General features: G+C 52.8%; 3 protein-coding genes across 4 annotated transcripts; 2 read left to right on the top strand and 1 right to left on the bottom strand.

The window, feature by feature from the left end:
* The first annotated feature begins 265 nt into the window (after positions 1–265).
* On the top strand, positions 266–2042 carry LOC144469577 (putative aarF domain-containing protein kinase 2). Its single transcript, XM_078180011.1, has 6 exons — positions 266–686; positions 775–1007; positions 1133–1208; positions 1394–1435; positions 1502–1607; positions 1695–2042. The coding sequence occupies exons 1-6, from the start codon at positions 266–268 to the stop codon at positions 1825–1827; spliced, it is 1011 nt and encodes a 336-aa protein (XP_078036137.1). The 3' UTR covers positions 1828–2042.
* Positions 2043–3683: 1641 nt separating this feature from the next.
* On the top strand, positions 3684–10538 carry Shd (cytochrome P450 family 24 subfamily A member shade). The gene is made up of 11 exons (XM_078180009.1): positions 3684–5078; positions 6829–7041; positions 7864–8016; positions 8108–8306; positions 8627–8814; positions 8877–9075; positions 9149–9311; positions 9443–9609; positions 9685–9763; positions 9863–10060; positions 10185–10538. Exons 2-11 carry the CDS (start codon positions 6921–6923, stop codon positions 10299–10301), a joined length of 1584 nt encoding a protein of 527 aa, XP_078036135.1. The 5' UTR covers positions 3684–5078; positions 6829–6920; the 3' UTR covers positions 10302–10538.
* A 50-nt stretch (positions 10539–10588) lies between these two features.
* Form3 (FH2 domain-containing protein formin 3) lies at positions 10589–25622 on the bottom strand. 2 transcript variants are annotated; one of them, XM_078180007.1, is made up of 25 exons: positions 25350–25622; positions 21572–21693; positions 21377–21492; positions 20940–21099; positions 20759–20792; positions 18883–19024; positions 18619–18798; positions 18098–18541; positions 17815–18009; positions 17563–17624; positions 17299–17487; positions 17048–17219; positions 16859–16966; positions 16687–16757; positions 16197–16576; positions 15958–16076; positions 15741–15885; positions 15515–15649; positions 15269–15422; positions 15069–15199; positions 14436–14561; positions 14172–14329; positions 13680–14091; positions 11966–13617; positions 10589–11220 (listed from the first exon to the last, which is right to left on the bottom strand). In XM_078180007.1, the coding sequence occupies exons 2-25, from the start codon at positions 21657–21659 to the stop codon at positions 10942–10944; spliced, it is 5652 nt and encodes a 1883-aa protein (XP_078036133.1). In that variant the 5' UTR covers positions 21660–21693; positions 25350–25622; the 3' UTR covers positions 10589–10941. The 2 variants fall into 2 exon arrangements, with proteins under 2 accessions (XP_078036133.1, XP_078036134.1); XM_078180008.1 differs by having other exon boundaries at positions 21593–21693.
* Between the last annotated feature and the right edge of the window lie 273 nt (positions 25623–25895).

The raw sequence follows: 25895 nt of genomic DNA, 5'->3' as shown, positions 1-25895 counted from the left end.
GTGAGAGCCTGAAATCAACATAACTATGCATGGAGCAAGTCAATCTAGCTATTTGAATTATTCTGGTGTATCGAATAAAAAGTTAATGTTTTAAGGCTACAGTTTTTTGTATGTCCGCATGTCGGAATTTTCCCGGAATTCACGATGAATCGGGCTACACCGATCGGGGACAATGAAACTCGATATATTGTCGGTAAACCTTGAATCGACTCGAATTAGAAAATAAAATCGGGAATAAAGTGTCCGTCCTTTACGAGAACCAGCGATGGGATCACGTTCGAACTTGTCAAGATTGGTCCGCGCGATGAGACTTGCTCGAAAACGACAGGAAAGTTGGCGAACTACGGAACCGAATTACAAGCGTAAAATGGAATACGTGGACTCGATTCGACTTCGGCACGCTACCGCTATGAGACAGATCGGTTGCGAAGGCTCGAAGCGTATCGTCGAAGCTGTTTTGATACTCTCTTACGATTCCAAGCGACGTACCTTGATCCGCGAGAACGAGTCGTCGTTGAACGAGACAACGGTCAACGATCGGGAAAATTTCCTGACCGGAATTCGAAACGCTGTCCTGATCGCGGCAAGAGTGCTCATGATCGGATCGGTCGCTGTTGGACTAGCTGTCGCTTACCTGGTCACGCGTGTCGCTTGTAGACACGCGTTTCCGACCATTCTTCTGAAAAGTAACGATCTATTCAAAAGCGTTCGAATTTATTGCGAATTTATTGATCTATATATATATATCTCATTTATTGTTCTATACCTGCGCAGGTATAGAATTCCTCGGGCCAATTTTCATCAAGTTTGGTCAGTGGGCATCTACGCGAAAAGATTTGTTTCCTGAAGATATCTGTGGCACCCTCGCGCAGTTACAGCACGCTGTTTCGCCGCATTCTTGGTTCTACACGAAGCAGTTGCTCAAGTCGATCTACGGCCCGAAGTGGAACGAAATATTTGTCAAGTTCGAGAAGAAAACGCCGATAGGATCCGGATGTTGCGCTCAGGTATTACATCGAACGACCACAAGAATGACGACGACGCTACGCGGCGAGGGCAAAGCTTGTAGATTGTAAGGGACGGGATGCGTCGTTCGTTCTTCTAATATTGACTGTCTCGTTTCTTGCTGCAGGTGTACAAGGCGTGGGTGGATTTGAACGCTTGCGTCGAAGCAGTGCAAAACCCTCGAGTACCAACCTTCGTCCAAAGTAAATTAGAAAGTTTTGCTGCCGTAATAGTCTTAAGATAAGTCGACTTGTTAGCCGACCCACCAGCGACCGTCGAACGGACGGACGGATCGAGGCGATACGATAGACGATTGCGTACAGTGTAGACACACAGTCTACGGTCTGCGTAGAAAGGAATGATTTTGCTTACCGATATTTCTTTACAGTTGTCGAACATTTGAATCTGGGATCGTTGCTCGCGTTGATTGGTAAATACGACGACGTACGTAATCTCGTACAAGAGAAATTGCAGAGAACGCGTACACGAATTTCAGATGGTACGACGTACGAGGAGGTCGATGGAGAAGATGCGATTCAGCAGAGGAGATTGCAGCCGGTTGCGGTTAAAGTTCTACATCCCGGAATCAAAGATCAATTGAGGTGCGATACTCGGCGACGCGATTTTTGTTGCGACGATCGAACAACCTAGTCGACCTAATCGATCCGTTTCACCGATGTTTGGGTTAGAAGGGATCTCTGCATCATGAGAGGAGTTTGCAAATACGCGACGTACATCGTGCCGGATTTCTATTGGCTCAGTCTGACCGATTGCATCGACGAGTTCTCGTACACGATGGAAAACCAAGTGATCCCTTTTTAACTTTAGCCCAAAGGACAACATTCTTTGAAGCTACTTACGCCTAGCCAGGCAATCGCAATCGTTGTTTCTCTTTGTTATCTGTTTTGGTATAGGTCGACATGAACCGGGAAGCCAGGAACCTAACCAAGTTTTCGGCAAACTTCTCCGACAAGAAGAACGTCGTTTTCCCACGAGCTTACGAGAATTTCACTCAACGAGAAGTACTCGTAGAGAGTTTCCACGAGGGATCTTCTATCTCGGATTACCTCGAAAACGATGACGTCGAGCTGCAAGAGAAGTTGGCGAGGATAGGAATCAAAACGATCCTGAAAATGGTTGGAATGCGTCCATAATACATAGAATAGAGTAAAGTGGAGTAGAATGTGTGATTGTGAGGAAACGGTGACAATGATCGATCGTAGGTATTTAGGGACAATTTTATACACTGCGACTTGCATCCTGGCAACATCTTGGTCGAAGCGGATCCCGAGTCGGCCGGAGGAACGCTATCTTGGCTGTGGAGGTTCATCGATCGCGATCACCGGACGATCGATCCGCGCTTGATCATCCTTGATTGCGGTTTGGTGGTATCGTTGAACGCTCGATGTCAGCGAAATCTCAGAGACGTGTTTCGCTCGGTATTGCTAGGCAATGTGCGTACTCGGTCATTCTCTTTATATTTCTCTGTTTCTTTTTCTCTTTTTTTTTCTTTCTGTTCCCTCTTGCAAGAAACGAAAACGAATAACGAATACGTCTCGCGTGCCGCGTACGCGATGGATCCTGCTTTTAGGGGGAATTGGCGGCAGAGTACATTCTCGAACACAGCTCGCAAGCATGTCCCGATCCAGACGGTTTTAAAGCAACTTTGCGGAGAATCGTCGACGCTCATCTGAGTAGCAAAGCAAACGTAATCGGAATCGGAAATGATTCGTACGGTGTGAACGAAATAACTTGACCGTCTCGACCATATGGACATTGATCCAATGATCTCGAATACTACGAGTTTGACACGACTTTAAACGCGAAAAGTTGAGAAACGTTTCCAAACGTCATGTCTTCCTATTATAAATTACAAGCAAGGTATTTGAGAAGATCAAGTGATTTCATTCACTCTGTGTACGGATCTACGATACGCATTCGTAATCGATCGATCGGTTGATAACTGTTTCAGGTGAACGTGAACACGGTTATGAGTGAATTATTTTCGGCGATGATTCGCCACGGCGTGAAACAGGACGGATCGTTCAGCACCGTGATCCTGAGCTTGGCGATGATCGAAAGCATCGGACGAAGTCTGTATCCGGACATGGACATCTTCGCGGAAGTTCTACCGTTCGTTTTCAGTAGCGTTCCGATGTACGACGAATTGGAGTAACAGTAGATAAAACGAGTAGAAAGGGGAAGGCACATTTTTTCGATCGGCAGAAACGATTCGCCGGCGAATCGCAGGGTCGATCGGTCTTGGCGAGAATACTCTCGCGGTCTGATAGGATTCAGGAAGTACACTCTCGTAGCCGAGAAAATTCCTGAATTAATGACACAACGCGAAACGAGTTCCAAGGAGGATTCCAATTTTAAAACAGACGGCAGGAGGAACGTGTAATCGCTTCGGACAGAATTCCGGCGAGCGACCAGTTATCCGTGATCGCTTCCTGGTTGGTCACCACCGTCGACCGATCGTGTCTTTGACACGGCTGCGATAGGCCGAGTCGTCGCGCGTCGCACTGAGCAGCGTCGAGCGTAGCGCACGTGTGCGTGCGACTCTTGCGCTCATGCGCTCGCACGCGCGTTCACCTTACACTTGTCTCGTGTCTCGTAAAAGAGTGCCATACTTTCCACGTGTTCCACGCGTGCCACGTGTACCCGACGCGCCGGTCGCGGTCAATTTTGCTTTTTAATCTCGAAATGCATTTTAGTTTCGCTAAAATCTTCTATTCCGATACCAGCCGCGTCGCAAGCGGTCGACAAAAAAAGCTTGTAAACGCTTCGAGGGATCATGTCCGGACGTAGTAACCGGTGGCAACGGTACGACAAGTCGATTCATCAAGTCGCTGCATCGCCTCCGATAAGTTTGTATCTCATCGAGAGAACCAGAACCAGAACCAGACCCCGATCCACACGCAGAACCAGAACGAGAATCAAAATCAGAATTAGAAGCAGAATTGCGACGGAAACCGCGACCTCGAACGCCATCTCATGAGCGATCGTATGCTCGTTCCTTCTTCGAGTTCCTACTCGTCGCGAAACTACCCCTTCTGATAGTTTCGCTAGTCAAAAGAGAATCGGCAGGACACGATGGCAAAGCATGACGAAGGCATGGCAATGGCAAGGCGCAGCTGAGCAGAGCAAAACACAGCAGAGCAAAGCAGATCAGAGCAGAGCAGGCCATGGTAGGGTAGAGTAGGGTAGCGACGGTCGGAAGACGGCACGAGGGGGGACCAACTTGCGCCGCAAAGCCGCGGCGGCGCAACGGCGCGTGTAAACAGAGGACAGCTAAGAGGGCAGATAATAAAGTTCGTCTTGAAGAGTGGCAACGGACACGGAGACGAACGGGAACGCGAACACGGACGGACCGGGCCCTCAACATTCGCTCTCGACGCTACTTTCCGTTTCCCATCAATATTCGAAACTGGCCGAAAGACCGCGTATCCGTCGATTCATAGATCGAATTTATCAACGACGCGACGACGTATCGATTAACCGCAATTAAAGCTCGATTGGTATCTTGGCCGTAGCTCGCCGCTATTCGGATTAGTCTCGACACCGTTGGATTCGTTTCATCGAATTTGCTCATCGGTCACGCGTTTGTCGATTTTGCGACTTCGTGCTCTCGAGTCTCGTTTGCAACCGCTTCAAGTGTTTTTCACATTATTCGCGAGCTATCGGTCGTTTTCTCGTTCCTTCGACCTTGCGTTCGTTCACACTCGAATTTCTCTTCTTATCGGATACGGTCGACTCTACCGCTACCGCTGTCTCTACCACTACCACTACCACTACCATTGCCTATACCAATTCCACAGCAACGCTTTTACCACCACCACCACCACTACCAGCACCGCTTCAACTACCACCACCACCGTCGTCACCATCGGCATCATCAATCATCATCATCATCATCATCATCATCATCATCATCATCACTACAACCACCACCATCGTCATCGCCATCATCATCACCATCATTATCATCGCCGTCACCATCAGCGACAACAACAGCCGCAACGACGTTCAGTGTCTCCTTTTAACAGTCCCCTGGACTACATACACCCTCCGTGAGTACAAGAACGTATTATTATTGTTTATTCGTTTATATTCGCCGCGCGAGCTCGCGAGTTCGGTCCTTCTCCAATCTCTGAGATCTCCGAGATCTCTGTTCATCTCGGATGTCGGATCCGAGAGTTTCCGGGTTCGGTTGCTCTCGGCGAGTTTGTTTCTGAACGGTGATTTTCGCTTCGCGTGCCAGCGTGTCAGAGTGCCAGCCTACAGAAATGATACGGAACCAAATAATACTCGCAAAGTTTGCTAGCGAAACTCGGAAAGGGATTTGCCTCGAGTGTGCAACATTCGATCGGAGAATACGCAGCTGTCCGAGAATTCGTTACCTTTGACTTAAATTAAGTCAAATAGAAAGAAATATTTTGCCAATAATTTAAAGTTGAAGAATTGATTTTTTCGAATATCCGCATATAGTAATCGAAACGCAGCGATCAGCGACGAGCTTTCAGCAAATCGTATTCAACCGCGTTTTCAACTTTCTCGTTTCGTTATCGTATATTTACGCGTTAGCTTTCCGATAATAAGTCGGCAAACGTTTGCGTCGACTTTCGCCGGAATAGGTAAATATTCGTGTAGAATCGTAGGAAGTTCTTGTCGGTTTCTCGAATCTCGACTATCCGGCGGGCTTCTTATCGCGCCTTGGTAAACCTTGCGCATTGATCCGTTACAAAAGCGTACGTACCCGACACAAATATTGTCTCGCTTCGCAATGTTTGCTTTTTCTCAGCTTCGCAACGCGATTTCTGTAAATTTCATACCGAGAACACGAGCGATCGTTGGTTGTTACACCGACCAACGGCGGCGTCCTTTCGTGGACTCATTATGCGAGTACCGAGCACACAATTAATCGGAGACATTCCCAGATAACACGGACGATGGTAGTTGGTACTCGCGACGCAGGACGGGAGTTTTCCGTTGTCAAATCGTCGCGCGTCCCCCGTCGATCTTCTTTCCCGGTTCGCAGGCTGCCGCGGCACGCGAAGAGAAATATTTTCACGTTAGTCGCATGAAACGGCAAAGCGATTCGCAAAGCTGTTTTCGAAGGAGGTCGCGGCGTCGGCGACGCGCGCTCCGTTTGCGTCAAAGTTAGAGCGCGAGCATCCGTTTCGGAGGAAATAGGCGACGCGCGGTCGCGTCGCTTCTCGAACACCACGAAACAACATGCTGTTACATTGGCGGCTTCGCGCTTCGTATCGAGCATACCAGCGCATTCGAGAGCGTTGCCTCCGCGATCCATCCAACATCCAACAGCTCCGGAGATTAGCGACTCGATGCAGAAGCGGTAGCCGCGCCTCGCCTCGCCTCGCCTTGCCTCGCCTCTCCTCGTCTCGCCTCGCTCCGTCTCGCCTCGCCACGCCTCGCCGGTCAGGGTCATCGCGGCGACACGCGTTATCGAGGCGTTGCAAATACGTATTGTGCGTATTCTTGCTATATGGAAGAAACGCGGTCCATAAATAACGCCGCGGCAATCTCGCCCGAAGAACCAACGACTCGTCGTCGGTTTATTCGGTCTCTATTCGCGGCGCGACGCGATTCGGCGTCCCCCGAGCACATCCACTGCTCGCGTTTCGTTTGTTTCAACCGATTTCGTCCGCGTCAGTGATTCGCACGATGCGCGAAGATCGCCGCGACCTTCGATCGATCCTCCGAAAGGTTCGCGTTTCGCGTCGTGCGTTTGTCACCGGCAAACGGTCACGATTGTAAATCAAAAAACTACTATAGGAAACTGTATTTTTTTCTTTGGAGCCGGTGCTGCCGGATCACAGAGTCGACGAAAGGGCGAACGGTAAACAGCAGTTTGGATCGTTCCCGCAGGAATTTCGTCGCAGCGTTCCTAGATGTTGCTTTCGAGCGCCTGGTTCGAGGTGTTTGCCGCAGCGCTTCTGGCCGTTCTGATCTTCGCGACCAGCTATCGGCCCGCTTGGTGGTTCTGGACCGGAGCATTTCACAAGAAAAATGGTGAGTTCCGTTCGTCGAAGGTAAAGTTCCGTTTACGTGAAAGCGCGATGTTGCGCGCTTTCCCGACCTTTGGCGCGCCACGGCGCGATCCGTGGCCCCGTCCCAGACCCGACGAGGAAAGAGCAAAGGAAAGAGAGAAAGGAAGTGAGAAAATTGTACTCATAGGGGCGTGTTCGAAGGCGCTTGACCTTCAATTTGAAACGACTCGAAGCCGCACCGTCCCGCTTCTCTCCGCGCCGTTCATCGCTTTACGGGTTACGGGTTACGGGTTACGGGTTACGGGTTGCGGGTTACGGCTTTACGGCACGCGGCTCGCGCAGCTCACGGGCTTACGGTCACGGTCCTCCTTTCCTAAGCGCGGCGCTCGCGGTTACGCGCGACAAGGTCGCGCTGTTCTCCGGTCCTTCGACCTTAGAAACGACTTTCTTGCGCTTGCGCGGGCCGATCGAGAAAGCGTTCGAACGCGAAACGTTGCTCGCTTCACTAGGGCTGAATACGATGGAATAATTCGTAGAGTTACTTTTACGTATTGGCGAGGAAAATTATACCGCGTGACATCTTGTGATCGACTCAACTCTATTAGGGATCGAAGGCGTTCATGTACAGCTCGGGAGAAGGGATTTACGCGACTCCTTATACCTTTGTCCTAGGCCTTTCGGGTGGCCAGCCAGGATGTGGCTATCCGAAGGTGTCGATAGATAAGTCTGCTTCGGGCTCGCGTAGATTCGTTTGCGGACGAAATGGTAAAGGGCAACGAGACGGTCGGAGCGCGGCGGTGCGCGGCGTAGTCGTCGGTTATAAGTTTTTTGGACGAATCGACAGCTCCGAGCGAGGAAAAGAACGAAAAGAGAGAGAGCAGCTGCAGGACGGTGTCCGACGTGCCGGGCCCGTACTCGCTACCGATCTTTGGCACCAGGTGGATATTCTCGTGGTTTGGTAGCTATCGGTTGAACAAGATCCACGATGCTTATAAAGGTAAGGCAAATGGTCCTGAGCGGCCCCTCCGAGTCCCAAAGGCCATGGTTGCACAATTCAACTTAACCGGCTGTTTCTAATTCAAGAATAGATCTGCATCGACGTTATGGACCGGTGTGCAAGGAAGAGGCTCTATGGAATTTCCCGGTGATCTCAGTGTTTTCCCGCCGCGACATCGAAGCCGTTCTTCGACGAAACTCGCGGTACCCGCTTCGTCCTCCGCAAGAGGTGATATCCTACTACCGGCAAAACCGTCGCGATCGTTACACGAATCTTGGCCTGGTCAACGAGTGAGTAGTACTCGCAATCTGCCGTAAACTGCCATAGCGTCGGACCATCGTCCGACTCGGGCTCGAGGTCTAGGTCGAGGTCCAGTTCGAATGCAAGGTCGAGTGCGCACATCTCTTCGCCCGGTATTCGGGAATCGCGCGTACGCGCATATTCTACCGTGGAGAGACGCAAACTTTCAAGGGAAACTGGAACCCGAAACGACCCGCGTTCGAATTCGTCGCCGACCCAACAACGAAACAATTTGAAAACGTTCGTCGGCGCGCTTACGAAGAAACGAGTCGAATCGCCGATAATAATTGTGTGTCGCGTGTTTCAACAGACAGGGTCAGCTGTGGCAGGATCTTCGGACCGCACTTACGTCGGAGCTGACGGGGGCCAACACCGTTCTCGGTTTCTTCCCGGCGTTGAACACCGTTGCCGACTCCTTCGTCGACTTGATTCGTCGCCGACGAACGGGCTACAAAGTGACGGGATTCGAGGAGCTCGCCTACAACATGGGACTGGAAAGTAAGCTGATCGAAAGCGATCTCCGCTCTTATAGTTTAATCCTCTGGTCGTTCGTTGCTCAGGTACCTGCACGCTGATCCTCGGCCGACACCTCGGCTTTCTAAAGCCCGACTCGAACGAGACGGTTACCGCGAGATTGGCGGAAGCTGTCCGGGTCCACTTTACCGCGTCGCGCGACGTCTTCTACGGCCTACCGCTTTGGAAGCTGCTGCCAACGTCCGCGTACAAGCAGTTGATCGAGAGCGAGGACTCGATATACAGGTGCGAGGCGGTCGAATAAGTCGCGCGCGCGCGCGCGCGCGTCGTGCTTGTAATTTCGACGTTGCCGTTTCAGCATCATCTCGGAGATCGTCGAGAGCACCATTCGCGAGAAGCGAGACGACGCCAAAGACGAGTCCGTGGAGGCGGTTTTTCAGTCGATTCTGCGGCAAAAGAACCTGGACATGCGGGACAAGAAGGCAGCGATCGTCGATTTTATCGCGGCTGGGATCCACACGGTGAGAGGGAAAGGGAGAGGCTCGGTATCCACCGGAACGATTCTTTCCGCTCGTTTCCAGTTCTCGTTTCATGGTCCGGGTCCGTGGCAATGCTTGAACCGCTTCATACGATTTCGTTCTCGGTCGCGCAGCTCGGCAATACTCTGGTGTTCCTGTTCGATCTGATCGGCCGCAACCCACGGGTCCAAGCTCGGCTCTACGAGGAAGCGCGCTCGTTGGCGCCGCCCGGCTGCGACCTCACCGTCGACGACCTGCGCAAGGCCAAGTATTTGCGCGCCTGCATTACCGAAGCCTTCCGGTGCGTTCGATCACTCAATTATTTCACACGCTAAACTAAACACGCTAAACTGTCCCACGACTCGTTTGACCGCAGAGTGATCCCTACGACAACGTGCGTCGCCCGGATCTTGGACGAACCTATCCAACTGGCCGAATACCGTCTTAACGCGGGAGTGAGTATCGGGGTCGACGGTCGACACTCTACGACCCGATGCGTCGATTTCTCACCGCCGCTCCTCTTCTCCTTCTTCTTCGGCTTCTTTGTTTCGTAGACCGTGGTGATACTGCACACTTGGATAGCCGGTCTGAACGAAGACAACTTTAAAAACGCCGCGGAATACTTGCCCGAGAGGTGGCTGAATCCAACCGTTCCCCATTCGCCGCTGCTGGTCGCACCTTTCGGAGCAGGAAGGAGGATATGTCCCGGAAAACGTTTCGTCGAGCTCGCGTTGCAACTCGTTCTGGCAAAGGTTCGTAACACCTGCGTCCGTTTTACCTCTGTTCGTATTTTCTCGGAGGTAGAAAGGGAACGTGAGACGACGAGGGAGAAGAACGAACTGGAACGACGTCTAACGCGATTCTTTTCTTCCCCAGATTATCCGAGAATTTGAGATTGTCGCGGACGAGGAGCTTGGTTTACAGTTCGAGTTCATTCTCGCGCCACAGAGCCCGGTGTTTCTTGGTTTTCGCGACCGAGCCGCAACGGCATAAGCCGCTTCGGCGTTTCGTTCATGTTTGGAAATTGTTTGCTTGGCTCGGTTTCCGTCGATTCGTTCCGTTTCTGGTTTCGCTTGGTTTCGATTTCATGGTGGATCGCGCGATTCCCCTAGTACTTGTAACACGCGGTCGAGTCGACGAGATCTCGCGTCTCCGCGATTCCAAATACCATTTCTACGTAGCCAAATATCTGTTTACGCGTTGCCCAAGATACATGGATCCACCTACCTTTTCTTGGTCGATGCGATGCCGATGACATCGAGAAGACGATGCACGCTCGATGAAAATTAAATTATGTTTATTCAACTTGATAATTTAGCAACGATCGTCGCGGCTTACAATTGGAGTGCAATCGATAATCGTCCGTGAAACTTGGCTGCGTCCAACGCGTTTAGTTAGTATACTTATAAATATATTACATACTTGGTAAACGAGCCTCGATAGACTCGAAGGAATAATTATAATTAGGTCGACAGCCGAAACCGACCGAAGATTGCGCGCGATTTTTCGGTACCGTCGTCGATCGTTATGGGTACGGGCGCGGAACGGTCGCAACGAATACAGCAGTCGCTCGAGCATCGTTTCGACGAGAAAAAGAACGCCGAGCTGAGAGCGTCACGCGTCCGGAATCCGATCATTTCACCAAACCTTTCACGCTTCTGGGAAGATTGGGATTCGAGCCCTTGTTCACGCTCGCAGCCGTCGGTCTCATGAAACCGTGGCTCTTAGCGACAACGGTTCGAGGATGAATCAGTCTGCTCCTCGTAGCTGGCAGTTTTTCGACGTTGGATCGTTCCAGAGAAGTCAGCGACCGTTGATGCGCACCGTTGGCAGCGTTCACGACGTTCACGGCGCTGGTGTTGCCGATCGTTCGATTCTTGTTCCCTTTCGATTTGGAAGCGTCGCCCGATGCCTGGAACCATTCGATCGCCGACGATTCGTACGAGAGAAAAAACAGTTACCGTTATCGCTGTAGGAGACAACAACCGTGAATGGGACATTTACCATCCCCTCAAAAATGATGAATCATTCGACAATAAAATTCTACTTGTTTTCTAACCATATTATGCGTACCTAATCGCACGTAACACGAATCCGATAGCTTGTTGGATCGCGAAGAGGGAGTCGCTCGTCGAGAGGAAATGTAATGCAACAAGAGAATTAAAAGAGAACGACGATTGTCGAGTTTCTCGAAAAACGTATTTAAGAAGCAACCAAGACGGCTATCGATGCAAGGTCTATCTTTAGAATATTCGTTAAGACGTTTCCAAGATATTATCATTCATTTTTTTTCTGTTAATTTTTCTCAGTTTCTTTTCATCGAAAGGTTTATTTCTTGTCATAAAATATTATAATCGCGACGTTAGCCAAAGATGCAAAAAAAGATTTGTGTAATTTAAGATCACTGTAAAACAAAGTACTTACTTAATATCCCGATTATTCTATTTTGTTAATCTGCCTATTCGCGAATACGTGTGTCCCATTTGAACGAATGAAAAGAAAAGCGAATCAACGGAAGTAAAGCTTGTCGACTCTGTTTATTTCAATGGCAAAACTTTCAACGTTTACTTTCGAACTTTTATCTTTGTTACTTCGACGTAAACTAAAGTGTCCTGTTCACGGTAGTTTTCGTATCGTTTACTTTAAAATAAGCTCACCCCGAGTGGCCTCCGAACCGTCCTAGCGGCGATGGCGGCAGGGCCGACGCTGCTTCCGCTGCTGCTACTCCTGCTGGCGGGTATCCTGGTGACGGTGGTTCGCGGATTGGCTCTGCGATTCTCAAGGTTCTTCGATGTCGCCGCCGTCACCGACGTCGTCATCGTCGTCGTCATCGACGGCGGCGGCGGCGGCGACAACGGCGTGCTCGACGGACTCTTGTGGAGGTTGTTGGTCAGCGCTCGGATCGCGGAAGTGTAAGTCCTCAGGCGAGCGTGACTTGGCACCAAGTTTCGCACGGTGTTGACCGAAGTGGCGCTGTTCAGGGAGCTCCTCGAACTACGCAGACTGCTTCTGGAGCCCGATCTCTCGACCTCGTTCCTCGATGGATTTCTCGGCTGGTTGCTCGACGAGCCGGACCGAGCGTTCGACGCGTCTCGTTTCACGCTGCCGGTTCGCTTCGGTAAGAAGCTGGACCTCTCCGCGGTGTTTCTCAGCGATCCTCCTCGTTTCCCAAATCCTTTGATCGACGATCCGAACGGTCGATCGACCGGCTTTTTGACGCGGTCCCCTTCTCCGGCGTCAGTTCGAGCCACGCGGACGGATTCGGTTCCGGAAAAGCGCAGTTCAGCCGGAGAACAGCGCGTCGAGTCGAGCGCGTCCGTCTCGTAATTGCCAGAAGACGTTTCCTGGCTCAAAGTTTCCGAAACCAAGCTCTGAGACTCTTCGAATCCCTCGTCGTTCATGTCCTGATCTCGACCTTTCGATGCCAGACCCCCCGGGGTCGTCGCGATACCAATCTCGGAAACGTATCTCGTTGCCGACTGCATTCTTTTCCCATCCTGGTCGTCGCTGGCCGAGGTCTCGTAGATTCGAGCGCCGTTGGCGGCCGACCTTCTGGCCAGCTTCGAGTCGTTGGCCGAGTCGGTCCTATCCTCGCTGCTGTCCTCCTCCTCCTCCTCCTCCTCCTCCTCCTCCTCCTCGTCCATCGCTCCGTCCGCGGAGGCCACGGACCTTTTTCGCGCGTTGTTTCGCACCTGGTTCACCTGACTAGGCGGGTTATTGGTCAATCTTATCGCCTCCTTGACCTGACTAGGATCGATCATGCTCCTTTGGCGTTCTCGGCTGGTCACCGCTCTCTCCGCGAGGACGGTCGTCGAAGGTTCGCGAGGTCGGGATTCTTGCATCACGGGACTCAGCACGGTGTTGGTCACTGCCAGAACCGGGGGCGGCGGTTGACTGACGACCGGCAGTCTCGAGTTTCTGCGCGTGAACGCGATCGGGCGCGAGAGCCGTTGGAGGTCCTCGCCAGACCGGGCGATGTCGGCGAGCGCTGCGTCGATGTCGAATGAAGACGCTTCTCGCCGCTTCAGCTTCTCCTGCCAGGCACGCAGCATCGTGTCCTGCTCGGAGCCGGCACCGGGTTCCGGGACGATGGTCCCGGTCGCGGTCCCGGTCCCGATCCCGTCCACGTTCGCATTCGCATCGACGGCTGGTTGATCGCACAAGGACAACGTGTGCGGACGTTGGACCGGTTTCTCATCGAACGTCTCCGCGCTCGCCGGTTGCTCCTGCTTCGACTCCTTCTCCGAACAGTCTTGTACCTTTTTGTACCTTCGTGTTTTCCTTGTCGCCGAGTACCGATCAAAGTTACCTGAAACCACGACTTCCACGGTGACACGCCTGCTCGAACAGAGTCCTCGTCGATCTACTTACCCGTGCCAAATTCTCCGCTGCCGCAGACGTTGGCGTTGGCGTCACCACCGACAAGTCCAAGACCAAGGTTGGCGTGGCTCACGGTCTTCGCCGCCGCCGCTGCCGCCGCGTTTCTGATCGAACCGTTGCATCGTTCCCTCTTGCACGGCTCCTTCTCGACCGGTTTCACTTCCTTCGGTGGACCAAACAGCTTTCTCGTTGCCGGCGGTGTTTCGATGTTGTCCGAATCGATCTCTATCTTGTCGGTGATCTTCTCCTCTTCCAGGCCCTTCTTGTGCTTGGTGAACTTCCGCGACCCAGACATCTGAGAGTTGGCGTACGGTTCGCGCAAGTAGATCGTCAGCTCGTCCCGATTCTCCAAATCGGCGGCGTCGTTGGTTCTGTTTCGCTTCCTGTCTTCCTCCTTGATCGACTGCGATCAGAAATTACCTCTTTCTCAGAGACATCGCGTTAGGTGCGATACGCGATGCGACTAAAATATCGAATGCGAACCTGCAAGATGCCGGAGGCGAGAACGTTTTCCGTGCCTCCGATTTTCGATCTCGATCGACGCGAGTGCCGCGGATCCGTCTCCTCCGCGCTGTTCGGCACGTTCAAGCTGGACTTTCTCCAAGGAGATTTATCCTTTTGCGACGGATGCGTCTCGGCTTCTGAAACGGAAATGCGAGAGCAATGTTTAGCATCGACGCGGCGCGGCGCGGCGGCCGAAAGGCGGCGGCCGAAAGGCGACGGCCGCGGCAACTTTATCGGAACAACCTTCGATAGCCTCCATCGTGCGCATCACGTCCGTCTTTTCGACCGAAGGGCGCCAATCGTAGAGCCGAGGGCATGGATCGTGCATCGAATTAGCATCGGTGGGGGTGTTGGTCTTGCCTTCGTTTTCTGCGGATCGAACGAAAGCGCGTGCGCTTATAGTACATGTGATAAAATAGACGCTAAACGACGGACTTGCGTTTTTCTTGCCAATGTCTATGAAACTAGTTGGTGTTTTCCGCTCGTTATTCTTTCGTCGTCCGTTGGTCCGCGTTACTTTTTTAAAAACGTAAAATGACCTTCGATTTCTTCGATGAAATAAATATAAATTCCAAAAATATTTGAAATTTATTTCAGAGTTAATCGCGTTAAACTGTAATTTTATTTATACATTTTACTATTCGTTTCGTCGAAGAAATCAAAGATACCGTTACGTTGCCATCGCTTGTAAAAGACGTTACAATTTACTCCTCGCTCCTTTTCATCGAACGTTTTCATCGAACCATTGCCAAAAAACGCTGCAGTCGACTAGCGTGGCGCGAACACTCTGCGCGCGGTCGCTCGGGAGTCGCATCACGGATCCAAATTGACACGCGTGAACGTGTGCACGCGTGCACGCGTTCCAAAACGATTTACCCGAGTCTTCGAAGGACCGTCGGTTCGCCGCCTGGTGCAATTGTCTTGCTCTCCTTTGCAGCTGTTCGCCCGCGCGATCTTCCTTCTCGTTCTCCGACAGCCACGCCTCGATCTTCTGTCGCCACGCTTTTCTGTTTAGATGAAGCCATGTAACCGTGGTGCAGCGAAATCAAAGGAGAAAAAGTGAGAGAGAAAATTACCCCGCGGGTTTGGTCACTTCCTCTTCCTGCAAGAAGGGCTTGCTCTCCACTAGAGGCGACGGAGAACTCGGCCTCTCTCTGTCGGTCGAAAAGTCGGTCGTCAATAGATCGCTCCTGCGAGACTGGCCCCGCGCTTTCCTCGCCCACGAACGATCTGTCGATGAAATCGATTCGGACGGTCGATCAAAGATATCGGACTCGTCTCGGTCCGTCGACGAAAGCGTAAGACGAAAACGTTCGCTATACCTAGACTACCCCAGGACTTTCTCTCGCGAGCGTTGTCCTGTCCCGAGGTCCTCAAAAAGTCCATCAGATTGCCGTCATCGTCTTCGCAGGGTATCCGGCTTCTGCGGCGGCGAAGGGTACCGTTCGGCGTCACGTCTGTTGGAACGAACGAAATCGAGATTAGCAACGGTTATAGCGTTCCTCGTCGTCGTCGTCGTCGTCGTCGTCGTCGTCGTCGTCGACCTACCTGGGGAATAGGTAGAGTCTTCTTTGGTAGATTGCTGGTCGACGGTTCCACCGGGACAGGAGCCCAATCGTCGTCGGATGCTCGGGGATCCGGCGATCGAGACGTCTTCGTCGGACGTCATTCCTCCGTTTTGCATCCTTCTCATCTGTCGACGGAAAAGTCGAAGATCAGTGAGAAGAGATTGCGAGCAAAGGGGCGTGCGTCGTGGTCGGCTTACCTTGGCATCGTTGCGACTGTAACTTCGCTGAGGCAAACCGGAATGGAGGTCGAAGAGAGCGTCGTAGTCGAGGGTGTTGGACTCGGACTCGGAGGCGGGTGTCTCCGCTTGACTGGCGACTGTCGAAAATAGTTAGGGAGAGAGAAGAGCGTTCGATCGGGCAGCCGCGAAATCTACTAGAAAACCGAAAAGCGACAAGCGAGAAACGGAAAACGACGAAAGAGCAACAATCAACGTACGTAATCGCTTTTTGGCCAGCAGCTGTTCCTCCCGCTGCCTGCGCCTGGCCAGCACCTGTTCCTCCTGGATGCGCCGCCTTTCGTTCTCCGCGACCGCTTGGTTAAACTTTTGGCAAAACTGGTGAAATATCTTGAAGCACTCCTCGATCTTGAACGCGTTCGCGTCCTCGCAGAAGAACTCGGCGAGCGATCGCCTGACGGACTCGAGCTCTTCCGTGTCGCGCTTCAACTGGCTCATCTCCTGCTCCGCCATCTGCAAGAATTGCGCCATTTGCTCCTGAATGTCGAGCTCCGTGGAGGCCAACCGGATCTGCGCCCTGATCTTCTTGATCTTGGTGTCGAGAGCGTTGAACTCGTTGCCGAGCTGCTCCGTGGTGGTCCTTGTGCGCGGAAACAGGACGACGACGGGTCAAACGCGGCCGTCTCGGACCGTAAAACTCGCAACTCGCGCGCGCGCGCGCGAGAAATCTCGTGACTGGAGTCCACTTACTTGGTGGCCGCCTCGAGCGCGTTCATGCTCTTCGCAAAGTCCAGCAGGTCCTTCCGTTTCCTCTCGGCTTGCTGCGGAGCACAACATTCACCTACTCTAGGATACCTCTGCTAGATTCGGGCTAGAGTCCTGCGGAGGACTCTAGGAGAACGGAAGAAAAAGTGCGCTTTACCAGAGCAACGTAGTGAATCAGATTCATTCCTGGTTTGTTCGCTCGGATTTCGGTCAGCTTTTGCAGCGACGACAGCTTCACTCCGGCCGCGTTTCCAGCGTAGCCGCCCTACGGTACACATCGTTGTACATTTGGACAGATTGACAAGATTAGATTTGAGTGGCGAGGAGACGCGCGAGCGACGCTCACCGAATTTAGGAAATTCCCAGCAACCAGGACCATGTAGAGCAGTTCTTGGAGCGGTTTGTTCGTCATCAGGTCCTCCCCAGCGAGGATCATAGAGTTGACGCTCGGCTCCAGGTAGGCCATGTTGGCGGCAAACTCTTCCTTCAGCAGCATGCACTCTATCCGCAGCTTGTAGCTTCGGCGAAAAGAGGGATACGGGGATCATTAGCCGGATCGAGAACAGCGGTCGGAGCGTTCGCCGCGCGACGGCTTACTTTGGAACTTGGACCAGTTGCAGAAAGAACTTTTCGGCGTTACCGAGCTTCGACTTGTCGCCGTCGAAGCTCTTGAGCATCTCGAGTTCGTCCACCTCGGGGAGAATCTTGAGGAGGCCGCGCAGCTTCTCCGCCCCGATGTCGTCGTGACCGCCCTCCCTGATCAGCTGAATGATGTCTTCGTTCGAACTGCGATTGCCATCCGACGCGATTAGCGCTTGCTTCTTCCCTCTTTACCCTATTATCCCCTCGCGCGCGCCTTACCTTCGGAATTGCTTCAGAAATATGTTGACGTTCAGGCTCCTCTTGCCGTCCAGCAGCGCGATCTAAAAGAATCGGCGACGATCGTCGACAGACGGTAGAGATAGGTGCGTGGCCGAAAGATGAGCGGGGCGGGTATTTCAACGAGATCGCAGCCAAGACCGGTACATCGAATCGGCAAATAGACAAATCGGGGAAAAACGGACGGTTGCGGTTTCGTTGTAACGTGGGCTCATAATAAAAGTAGTTTCGCACCTCGGTCGGTTCTCGTCTTCGCCTCTCGGCGTCGGAGTTGGTTCCGTAGAGCGTGGAGCAAGAAGAGGTGCTCGGCAGCATCGGCGGCACTTGTTGACAAAACAGACCCTCCATCTCCGCCCAGTCTATGTCTGCCATGGGGGAGTTTTGGTGCTCGTCGGCGACCAGCGACCAAATGTTCCGCTTGCCGATCACCTGCGTCCGAGAAATGAAAGAAAGATTTCACAGAGAAAGTGATTTCACGGGGAATCTCGAAAAGCGCGCGCGCGCGCGCAATAGCTACTTTGTGATTCGGTATCTTGTTCCAATTGATGGTCTTCATTTTTGCCTTGGGCGTGGGTATTTCCTGTTGCGGCAACAGCCTCGCGCGATTATTCGGCGGCTCGGGGGTGGGCGCCCGGACGACCGGGGACGCGGCACACGCGTGCAACGGCGGCGGTACTGGCGGCGCCGGCTCCATCGACGCATCGGCCTGCGTCGCGTCGGCGGCGAGAAACGGCGGAGGCGGAGGCGGCGAGTTGAACCGGCCCTGACTCGGCGAGGCCGGTGTCACCGAGGGATCCGGAGCCGGAGGCGGAGGCGGCGGTGGCAGGGGCGGTGACGGAGCCAACGGCGGCGTGGCCGGGCGAGACGTCAGCGTCGTCGGGTTGCTCGCGGGCAGCGAGGCCTTCCGGGACGCGCCGCAAGACGGTTGTTCGTTGCCTCTACAATGACAGCACAGATTCGTCTGTAAAAGAAACACGGTACGTGAGACCGGTCCGTTTGGTCGAAGAGGAAACGCGGAAGAGGAATCGTTCGAGTTACCTGAAGACTGGGCGAGCGCAGCAATTTGGTAGCGTCCTCTCGGTTTTCTAAAAGCGTCGCTCTATGCACCAACGTCTCTGCCGTGTCCCACGCCAAGTCGCTGGCGGGGTCTTTCGGATCCAGGCGCAGCAGATGTTGAAGAACGCTCAGGAATGGAATCTCTTGCGGGGTGTCGGCGATCTGCGGATCACGCGAGCCTCGATTTAGATGCGCGCCGGATTTCATTTCGATCAGTCGATCGCGCGCGGTCGATTCGGATCTTACTTGTCCCAGGATGGCATAGAACACGTCCACGTGAGAAGAGAGATCGATTCCCGGTGGCCCGTGATTCGAGAGTTCCTCGTCGGCTTCGCGTTGGTCATCGAACACGTCGAGCTGCACCCTCAGATCCGGAGCGTGGCTCTTCCTGCAACAACAATCCTCGTTACTTTCCCGATCCGGCGACATTTCTCTCTGGCTTTCTCGCGGTGGTTCGCTCTATTTTCATCCCACTCGAGCGAGACCCGCGCGTCTTTTCTAGCATTTCAATTTCTCCGTCTCGGCTTTCCCTTCCTCTCTTCCTCTCCCTAGTGTTCGAGACACACGTGCGCGCACTCGTCCCTTCGTTTCTCGAAATATTCCAATTAGCCGGTGACTTTAGCGCGTGACGCTCGCCGTTGGCGCGTTTAGATATGCGCGACGCATCGTCGAAGATCCACGAATCGGTGTTGCTTCCGTTCGAAACGCCCGACCCGTTATCGCGTTGTCTCGTTTACGCCGTTTCACGTCTTGTCGGCGTCGCGAGTTTCCGAGTCGGAAACGCGGAACACGCGTTCGCGGTCTGTTCACCCGAAAATAGTTGACGCGATCGCGAACGACGAAAGTAGACATTGCGACGAATTCGCCGCGCCCTCGCTCGCGTACGGCCAAGGCTTACCCAACCAAACGAAATCGTCCGAGTAGGCGGCCACCAGACTACCAACAACGGCCAGCAGGCTGCTTCGACCGGATCGGAAGGCCGTGGACGCGCGTTGGAAACGAAACGAAGGAACGCCCGACACCGCGCTGCGCGATCAAAGAAAGGCTCTTTCTCGAAAGAGACCGCGCGCGGCTAGCATCTCCAGCGAACCGACGACGAGTCGAGAAGCGCGGGCTGCGGCTGCAGGTGCACTGCGCGCGAAGAGTTAATTTGGGCTTTCCTCGGTCCCTTCGAGCTTTCGAGGCGAATGTTTCGCGTTTTCTTTTTCCTCTTCGTCTCTCTCCCTCTCTCCCTCCCTCTCTCTCTCTCTCTCTCTCTCTCTCTCTCTCTCTCTCTCTCTCTCTCGCCCGAGTTTCGGACGAGCCTTCTCGCAGGACGAAAACGACTCGCGCCGTTCGCGATTATTCGAAGAAAGTTCGATTCGATTCGACGCGAGTTTCCATCGAGGCGAGTTCGAACGGTGAAAAATTGTCGGTGCTCGCGCAGTAAGCCATCGGACGAAGACTCCCTCGAGGCGATCGCCGAGCGATTATCCAGCGATTCCCTTTACCGGGAATTTCAACAGGCAATTCCTTCGTACGATATTTAAAGCGGCTCTCGTTCGAATAGTTTTGTTCGATCTAGAATAGTTTGCACGACCGTCATCCCGCGAAGGAATGACAGATCGTACTATTCCTGTAGAGCGTGTGTGGCGTGGAGAGCGATTTAAGCGGAGACCAAAGAAAATGATACGTAGGAACGGCGGCGAATAATTGTCGGTGGCGCGGCGGCCGGCCGGCCGTTTTCTCGTTCGCCGGACGTTTGCGCAACAATGCCGTGGAAAACGGAAACGCGGAGGCTATGGGGGAGGTAAAGAGGTAAAAAAGACGCGGAGCGATCGAGCGTCCCTAGTTTGAACCAACGATTACGTTTGGATTAGTGTGCACGCAATCGATGGAACCGTTAGCCGCGCGCTGCACAGGCCGCGAGTCGAACGAATGCTGGGTTCGTTGGTCAACCGATCCTCGAATCGCGCGTACGGCGCTCGATGCACGCCCAACGTTAACGTTGCATTACGTGCAAATCAGAAGGTGTGGATACAATAAAGCGTCCTTTCGAAACGTTCATTATTATTTATTATTGAACAGTGTTAGCGCGTTGATCGGTTAATACTGCGAATCCAGTTTGTCGAAATGTACTCACCGTAGCTCGTTCAGGACTGGAAGAAGTTTCAAGCCTAAAACGGAAAAGACGGACGGTCAGTTGTTTCTCCGCGATCCTCGTCCTCTCTCTCCCTCTCTCATTATCTCATCTCTCTGTTTCTAGAGTCGAGGAGAACGAGTGCAATAAATTGACAGTTTGTTGAAAAATCGTCTGTACCAACCGATGAACTCGTTGCGAATTCTTATGCGATCCTTGAGCACCGGCGTGGAGATGACTAAACAGTTGACCAAGGCCAGCAGCCCCGTCTGATAATCCACCGTGGTGGCTTTCCGTAGCTCGTTGACCACGATTCGCAACCTGTACCGTTCGCCCTTGCGTTCCTGCAACGTCCCCTCAAAAATTTAATCCTCGTTCGGGAGAAACGCGACGCCCCCGTTTCGGAAGAAACGGCTACGTTCGAAGCCTCCTCGAGAACGATCTGGTCGCTTATCGCGCGCCTGGCTTTAATTTTAACATCCGATAAGGCGCAAGGTTTCTCGCATCCGCGTCGCCGTGCGCGATCTCGGGATCGTTTACGATAGCAGAAGGCGACCAATCGTAGGAAATGGTCTCGAGGAGACCTCGAATCGTTCTGAAAGCGTTCAACGAGCTCGGCACCTGGTACGCGTGCAGAGTGTCGATAACCCTCTGCCTTCCATCTTGGCTGTAGACGCAAAGCGCCGAGAGCAGATCCACCACTTGTTTCTTCACGGAGGGACAGGCGGTGTCCAATGCTGAAACGGAATCGAACGGAAACGGTGCGTACATCCGCAGCGGGAGCCCGGCTAATCCAACGATTCCAAGCGTTCTTACTTTTTACGTTCGACGACTTACCCGAAGCGAGTTTCACGCAATAATCGGGATTGTCCACGATATAATCGAGACCGACGTTGGAATCCATGTTGACCGCATTTGTGGAAAACCGTGCCTCCAGCCTGAAACAGGACGATCCGCGTCAAACCAGCTTTCGAAGTTCCAAATATCCGAATTGCCTCGCGAACGAAACGCGCAGGAACCTCGCGATGTCCGTCGCCCGCGCCCGCATCGCTGTTCCTCGCCGAGTCTGCGTTCCGTGCTCTTGTCGCGAGGCGAGTCACCAAGGAAACCTGCCGCGCGAAACAAAATGACGCATCGTTTGTCGTTCCATTATGGACACGGCCTTTTTTCCGCTCACGTTGCCTTCGGTGAACAAAAATAAACGCGGTGAAAATTCATGAACTTGGAGAAACGATGCCAACCGAGCGAGGGGTGCGCGAGTTCCACCACCTTTATGGTAAACCGAGTTGTTGTAGTAGCTGCGAACAGAATGGTCTCGCGTTCTCGAGATATCTACCATCCTGTCGTTCCTATCTTTTCATCGCAAAGATTTCGCGATTTCTCTCTTTCCAATATACACGGCGAATGCGCGCTGCGCTCGAAAGAAAACCGGGATCGGAATCGGCATCAAAGTGCGGTATGGAGATGAAAACGGGGCCGCGAAAAACGAGGTAAGGAGAGTGAAAGAAACAACGAAAGAAGGAAAGAGGGAAAGGGGGTAAGAGGGAAAAGGGAAAAGGGGGAAAAGGATAGAGGAGAGAAGAAACGACGATGAAGGGTCCAAGGAGAAAAAGAGGAAGCTGGAAATGAGAAAAAGCGCAAGATGGTAAAAGAGTGAAAGGACGGCGGAGAAAGAGCGGGAAGGAGGGGGAAGCCATAGGATTGCATCACCGTACGCGTGCACGTACCTCTAGTCACGTTTAAAAATAGATTCTCCAATATTAAGGACCACGAGATGCGCGCCGATAAATCCGTCGCGCGATAAGGCAGAGACACTGTTTCGGAAGGATGCGATCGTCGTCGGTCGACGTCGTTGCACGAAATCGTGCTGGAAAACTGGAAACTGGCGCCGATGATCGGGCGACGGAGCCTCGTCGGTCGCTGTTCGCGCGCGCGCGCGTCCCGTACATGGATACGGACGGAGAGAGATTCGATCGGGAGTTAAAATCGAGTCCAGAATCGGAATTGGAATCGGCCAGGAAGATTCGCGCGTACAATTCCGAGCGCGCACCAGCCAATAAAAGCTGAACGAAATGATTCATGCCGCGTACGCCTTGCTACAGCCGTACTAAGCCATCGAAGCTTCCTGCAATCGTCGTTCCTGCCGACGACCTCGAAGTTCGCACTCGCGTGTCTACATTTACGGTCGCTGGCCATCTTAGGAAGGCCGCGATCGAAACGAGGAAAAAATAAACGGAACGATCTGGTTTTTTGCGTTGATCGGGGCTTTCGCAGACTTTTGCCCGCGCAATTACAAGAGGTCGCGTCGTCGCGACACCGTCAACTTTCCGACGCCGAAATCGCCTACCTGTCCGAGAACAAGCGCGACAAAACGACGCCGTCGTCGTCGTCGTCGTCGTCGGTTGCGGCGTGGGTCGACGCGTCTAGGCGGAAAAGATTACGTTAGCCGAGCCACGTGTCGAGAGAGAGAGAGAGAGAGAGAGAGAGAGAGAGAGAGAGAGAGAGCAGCATGTCGTTCGACGCGAAAGTCGACTCGGACGAAACGGAAAGGGACAAAGATGAAAAGAGAAGAGATCGAAATTTCGGCAGAGCTCGCGATCGACTAGCATTTAGTCACCTATAACTATGAAATCGAGAAACTCGGAAACGGAGAAGCGCGAGCACTCGATTCGATTGATAGTTTGTCGTTTCGCTACGACTATTAAATGGTAGGCGCGACCGGAGAACGAGCCATTGTGGACGCACGCGCGAATTCGCCTGCGAGTATCGTGTCTTATAGGTGTGCATTTAGGCACGCGTATTCTGTACGTATACTATACGCTATATGAAATAACGCTTACGGCGGGCACGGGATACCATATCGGGTACCTTGTTGACCTCGCCTTTCTTCTCTGTCTCTCGTTCCGTTTCTGTTCGATCGCGCGCGTGTTCTCGCCGACTATCCGATCTCCGCTCTTCCCACGTCTTTCACTTCTGACAAAAGAAGTTTCGGTTGTCGCCCAATATCGTTTCACGAGCTCGCAAAAGGCACTCGGACGCTCGGACGCCCGGACACCCGGACACCCGGACACCCGGACACCCGGAACGGGAGAGACCGGGGAAAATATCGAGACGTCGAGGGGGTCTGACGGCCGACTTTCGCCGAAACGGTCCGATTTCGAGAAGAAAACGAGTGCCTCGCCGCGACGAAAACTAAAACAATACAGGCTGCGACCTACAAGCCACGACTCTACTGTACGCGTTATCGGCAAGAGCGCACGTGCGCGATCCGCTGCCATTTCGGTATCGCATCGTTTCGCTCGTCGACCGTTGATCCGTTTCGAGAAAAACCATGCGTGGACGGGGGGCCTGTTTTGAAACGGCCATGTATAGCCATGACCAGAGGGACACTCACCCGGATGTTTGCTATTTCGTCGCGCAAACAGTGAAATGCGACGCTTGCCGAGTAGTTTTTCGAGGAGGAAAAGGACGCGCGGGTCTCGACGTTTCCAAGAGGAAGCAGCGCCTGGAAATGGACGGACGCGGCCGCGCACTCCTTTACGCAGAGGGACTTCGAATCGTTCTGCTCTACGAGGATAGAAGGCAACTGTGTGGTTACCTTGTCGCAACGTGGTCATGGCCCCGACTGGTCGCGAGACACGGTGGTCAGGATCGTCCCCCCTTTACTTTTACTTTTGCATCTATGAGGCTGGCCGACGTCTCTAACCGTGTGCATATTCGCGTGGCTTGTAATTCTCGTTTCTCTCCTCGCTTCGCTTCTCCTCACCTACGTATCCTCCGCATATCCTCCGTACACTGCTCTCGCGAACCAAAGGTCGAAGCTGGGCGAAAACGAAAGTGTTTCGAAATCAAAATGCCGACCGTTCAATTTCGAATTATGTAAGGAAGACCGAACCTCGTTTCGAACTCGATCGACTCGCATGCGTGCGCGCGCGCGCGCCTGCGTTGTCGCGATGCGGCGAATAATTCTTCTACGACTAGAAACTTTCCTCCGATGCGAAACGCGAGACGCGAAACAAGAAACGGGAGACGTTTCCGACCTGGAGACAAAGGCGCGCGCGAATCGTTGCGATATCGAGAAAAGAAAAACCGATCGGATGATCTCTACGGTGGGATTGGCAGCCTTTAATTATACGTGTTCGCGCGATTAGAATTCATCGTCGGACGCGCGTTGCGAAAAGTCTGTCGGTTCGAAATGGAAAATAACGCGCGGCGCACGCTCGGACGAGTAGGGGGCCGCGTAACTTCGTTTGAAATTCAAAGTGACGCTCTGCTTGCTTGCTGTCGTCAACGCGAACATAGTCTAGTCTAAGGCTCTAAGACAAAGTTGCGCGGACGTATAAGGGAAACGATTGCAAGCGCTAGTACAGATGCGAACGCAGATACGTGCGCGTAACGCGGTGACAACGGGACGTGTAAATGAAAATGAAAATGAAAATGAGAATGAGAATGAGAATGAGAATGAGAATGAGAATGAGAATGAAAATAAGCACGGGCATGGGCGTAAAAAATGGCCATGGGGATGAGAATGAGATCGAAAATAGGAATTCGAACAATATCGATCGATTCATCGATCGACTAAATGCGTTCTCACCTTTGATTATCATCCGATCAATGCGTTGACCGACGTGACGAACGAAAGCTCCTTTGCTCAATTGACATCCTGAACAGGCGGCAGATAGCACGCGACGTCGCAATGCGGCGCTCGCACACACTTTTTTCGTCGATCACCGATTCGCGGAAACTGCGTTTCAGGAGCGCGCGACACACCGCTCCGATGCTACGAAATGATTTACGGCGCATGCGTAATCCCCCTCCGTTAAATCACCGGTTCTCTCCTTCCTCGTCGATTCCCCGCGAAAGGAGACAGTCCTTCTTCCTCGCTCACTCACACTCTCTCTCTCTCTCTCTCTCTCACTCACTCTCCCTCTCTCTCTTGCTCAATCTCTCAAGTTTGCAGCTGCCTCTCCATCTCTCGCTCATTTCTTCTTTCTCCCTCCCCATCGTTTTACATCGATTTTCACTCTGTCACTGTCGCTTCTTTTACTCGGTTCCACGTTCCGTTTCAACCCGTCTTCTTTTTGTCTTTCTTTTCTGAAAATTTACAACGCGACGAAATCTATTTCGCAAGAGTACGCAG

Source organism: Augochlora pura, chromosome 4 (assembly GCF_028453695.1).
Source record: "Augochlora pura isolate Apur16 chromosome 4, APUR_v2.2.1, whole genome shotgun sequence".
NCBI classification, from domain to species: Eukaryota; Metazoa; Arthropoda; class Insecta; order Hymenoptera; family Halictidae; genus Augochlora; species Augochlora pura.
The sequence above is the reverse complement of the archived record's forward strand: the minus strand, read 5'-3'. Positions and strand labels throughout refer to the sequence as shown.

Coding starts and splice junctions, on each gene's coding strand:
- Shd (XM_078180009.1), top strand. CDS start 6,921: ATGTTGCTTTCGAGCGCCTGGTTCGAGGTGTTTGCCGCAGCGCTTCTG. Junction 9,076..9,148: donor AGCGAGGACTCGATATACAG/GTGCGAGGCGGT, acceptor TTGCCGTTTCAG/CATCATCTCGGAGATCGTCG. Junction 9,312..9,442: donor TCGCGGCTGGGATCCACACG/GTGAGAGGGAAA, acceptor TCGGTCGCGCAG/CTCGGCAATACTCTGGTGTT.
- Form3 (XM_078180007.1), bottom strand. CDS start 21,659: ATGGATTCCAACGTCGGTCTCGATTATATCGTGGACAATCCCGATTAT. Junction 17,488..17,562: donor TTTCTGAAGCAATTCCGAAG/GTAAGGCGCGCG, acceptor TGGCAATCGCAG/TTCGAACGAAGACATCATTC. Junction 14,330..14,435: donor CACGATGGAGGCTATCGAAG/GTTGTTCCGATA, acceptor TTTCCGTTTCAG/AAGCCGAGACGCATCCGTCG.
- LOC144469577 (XM_078180011.1), top strand. CDS start 266: ATGGGATCACGTTCGAACTTGTCAAGATTGGTCCGCGCGATGAGACTT. Junction 1,209..1,393: donor AGTACCAACCTTCGTCCAAA/GTAAATTAGAAA, acceptor ATTTCTTTACAG/TTGTCGAACATTTGAATCTG. Junction 1,436..1,501: donor ATCGTTGCTCGCGTTGATTG/GTAAATACGACG, acceptor CACGAATTTCAG/ATGGTACGACGTACGAGGAG.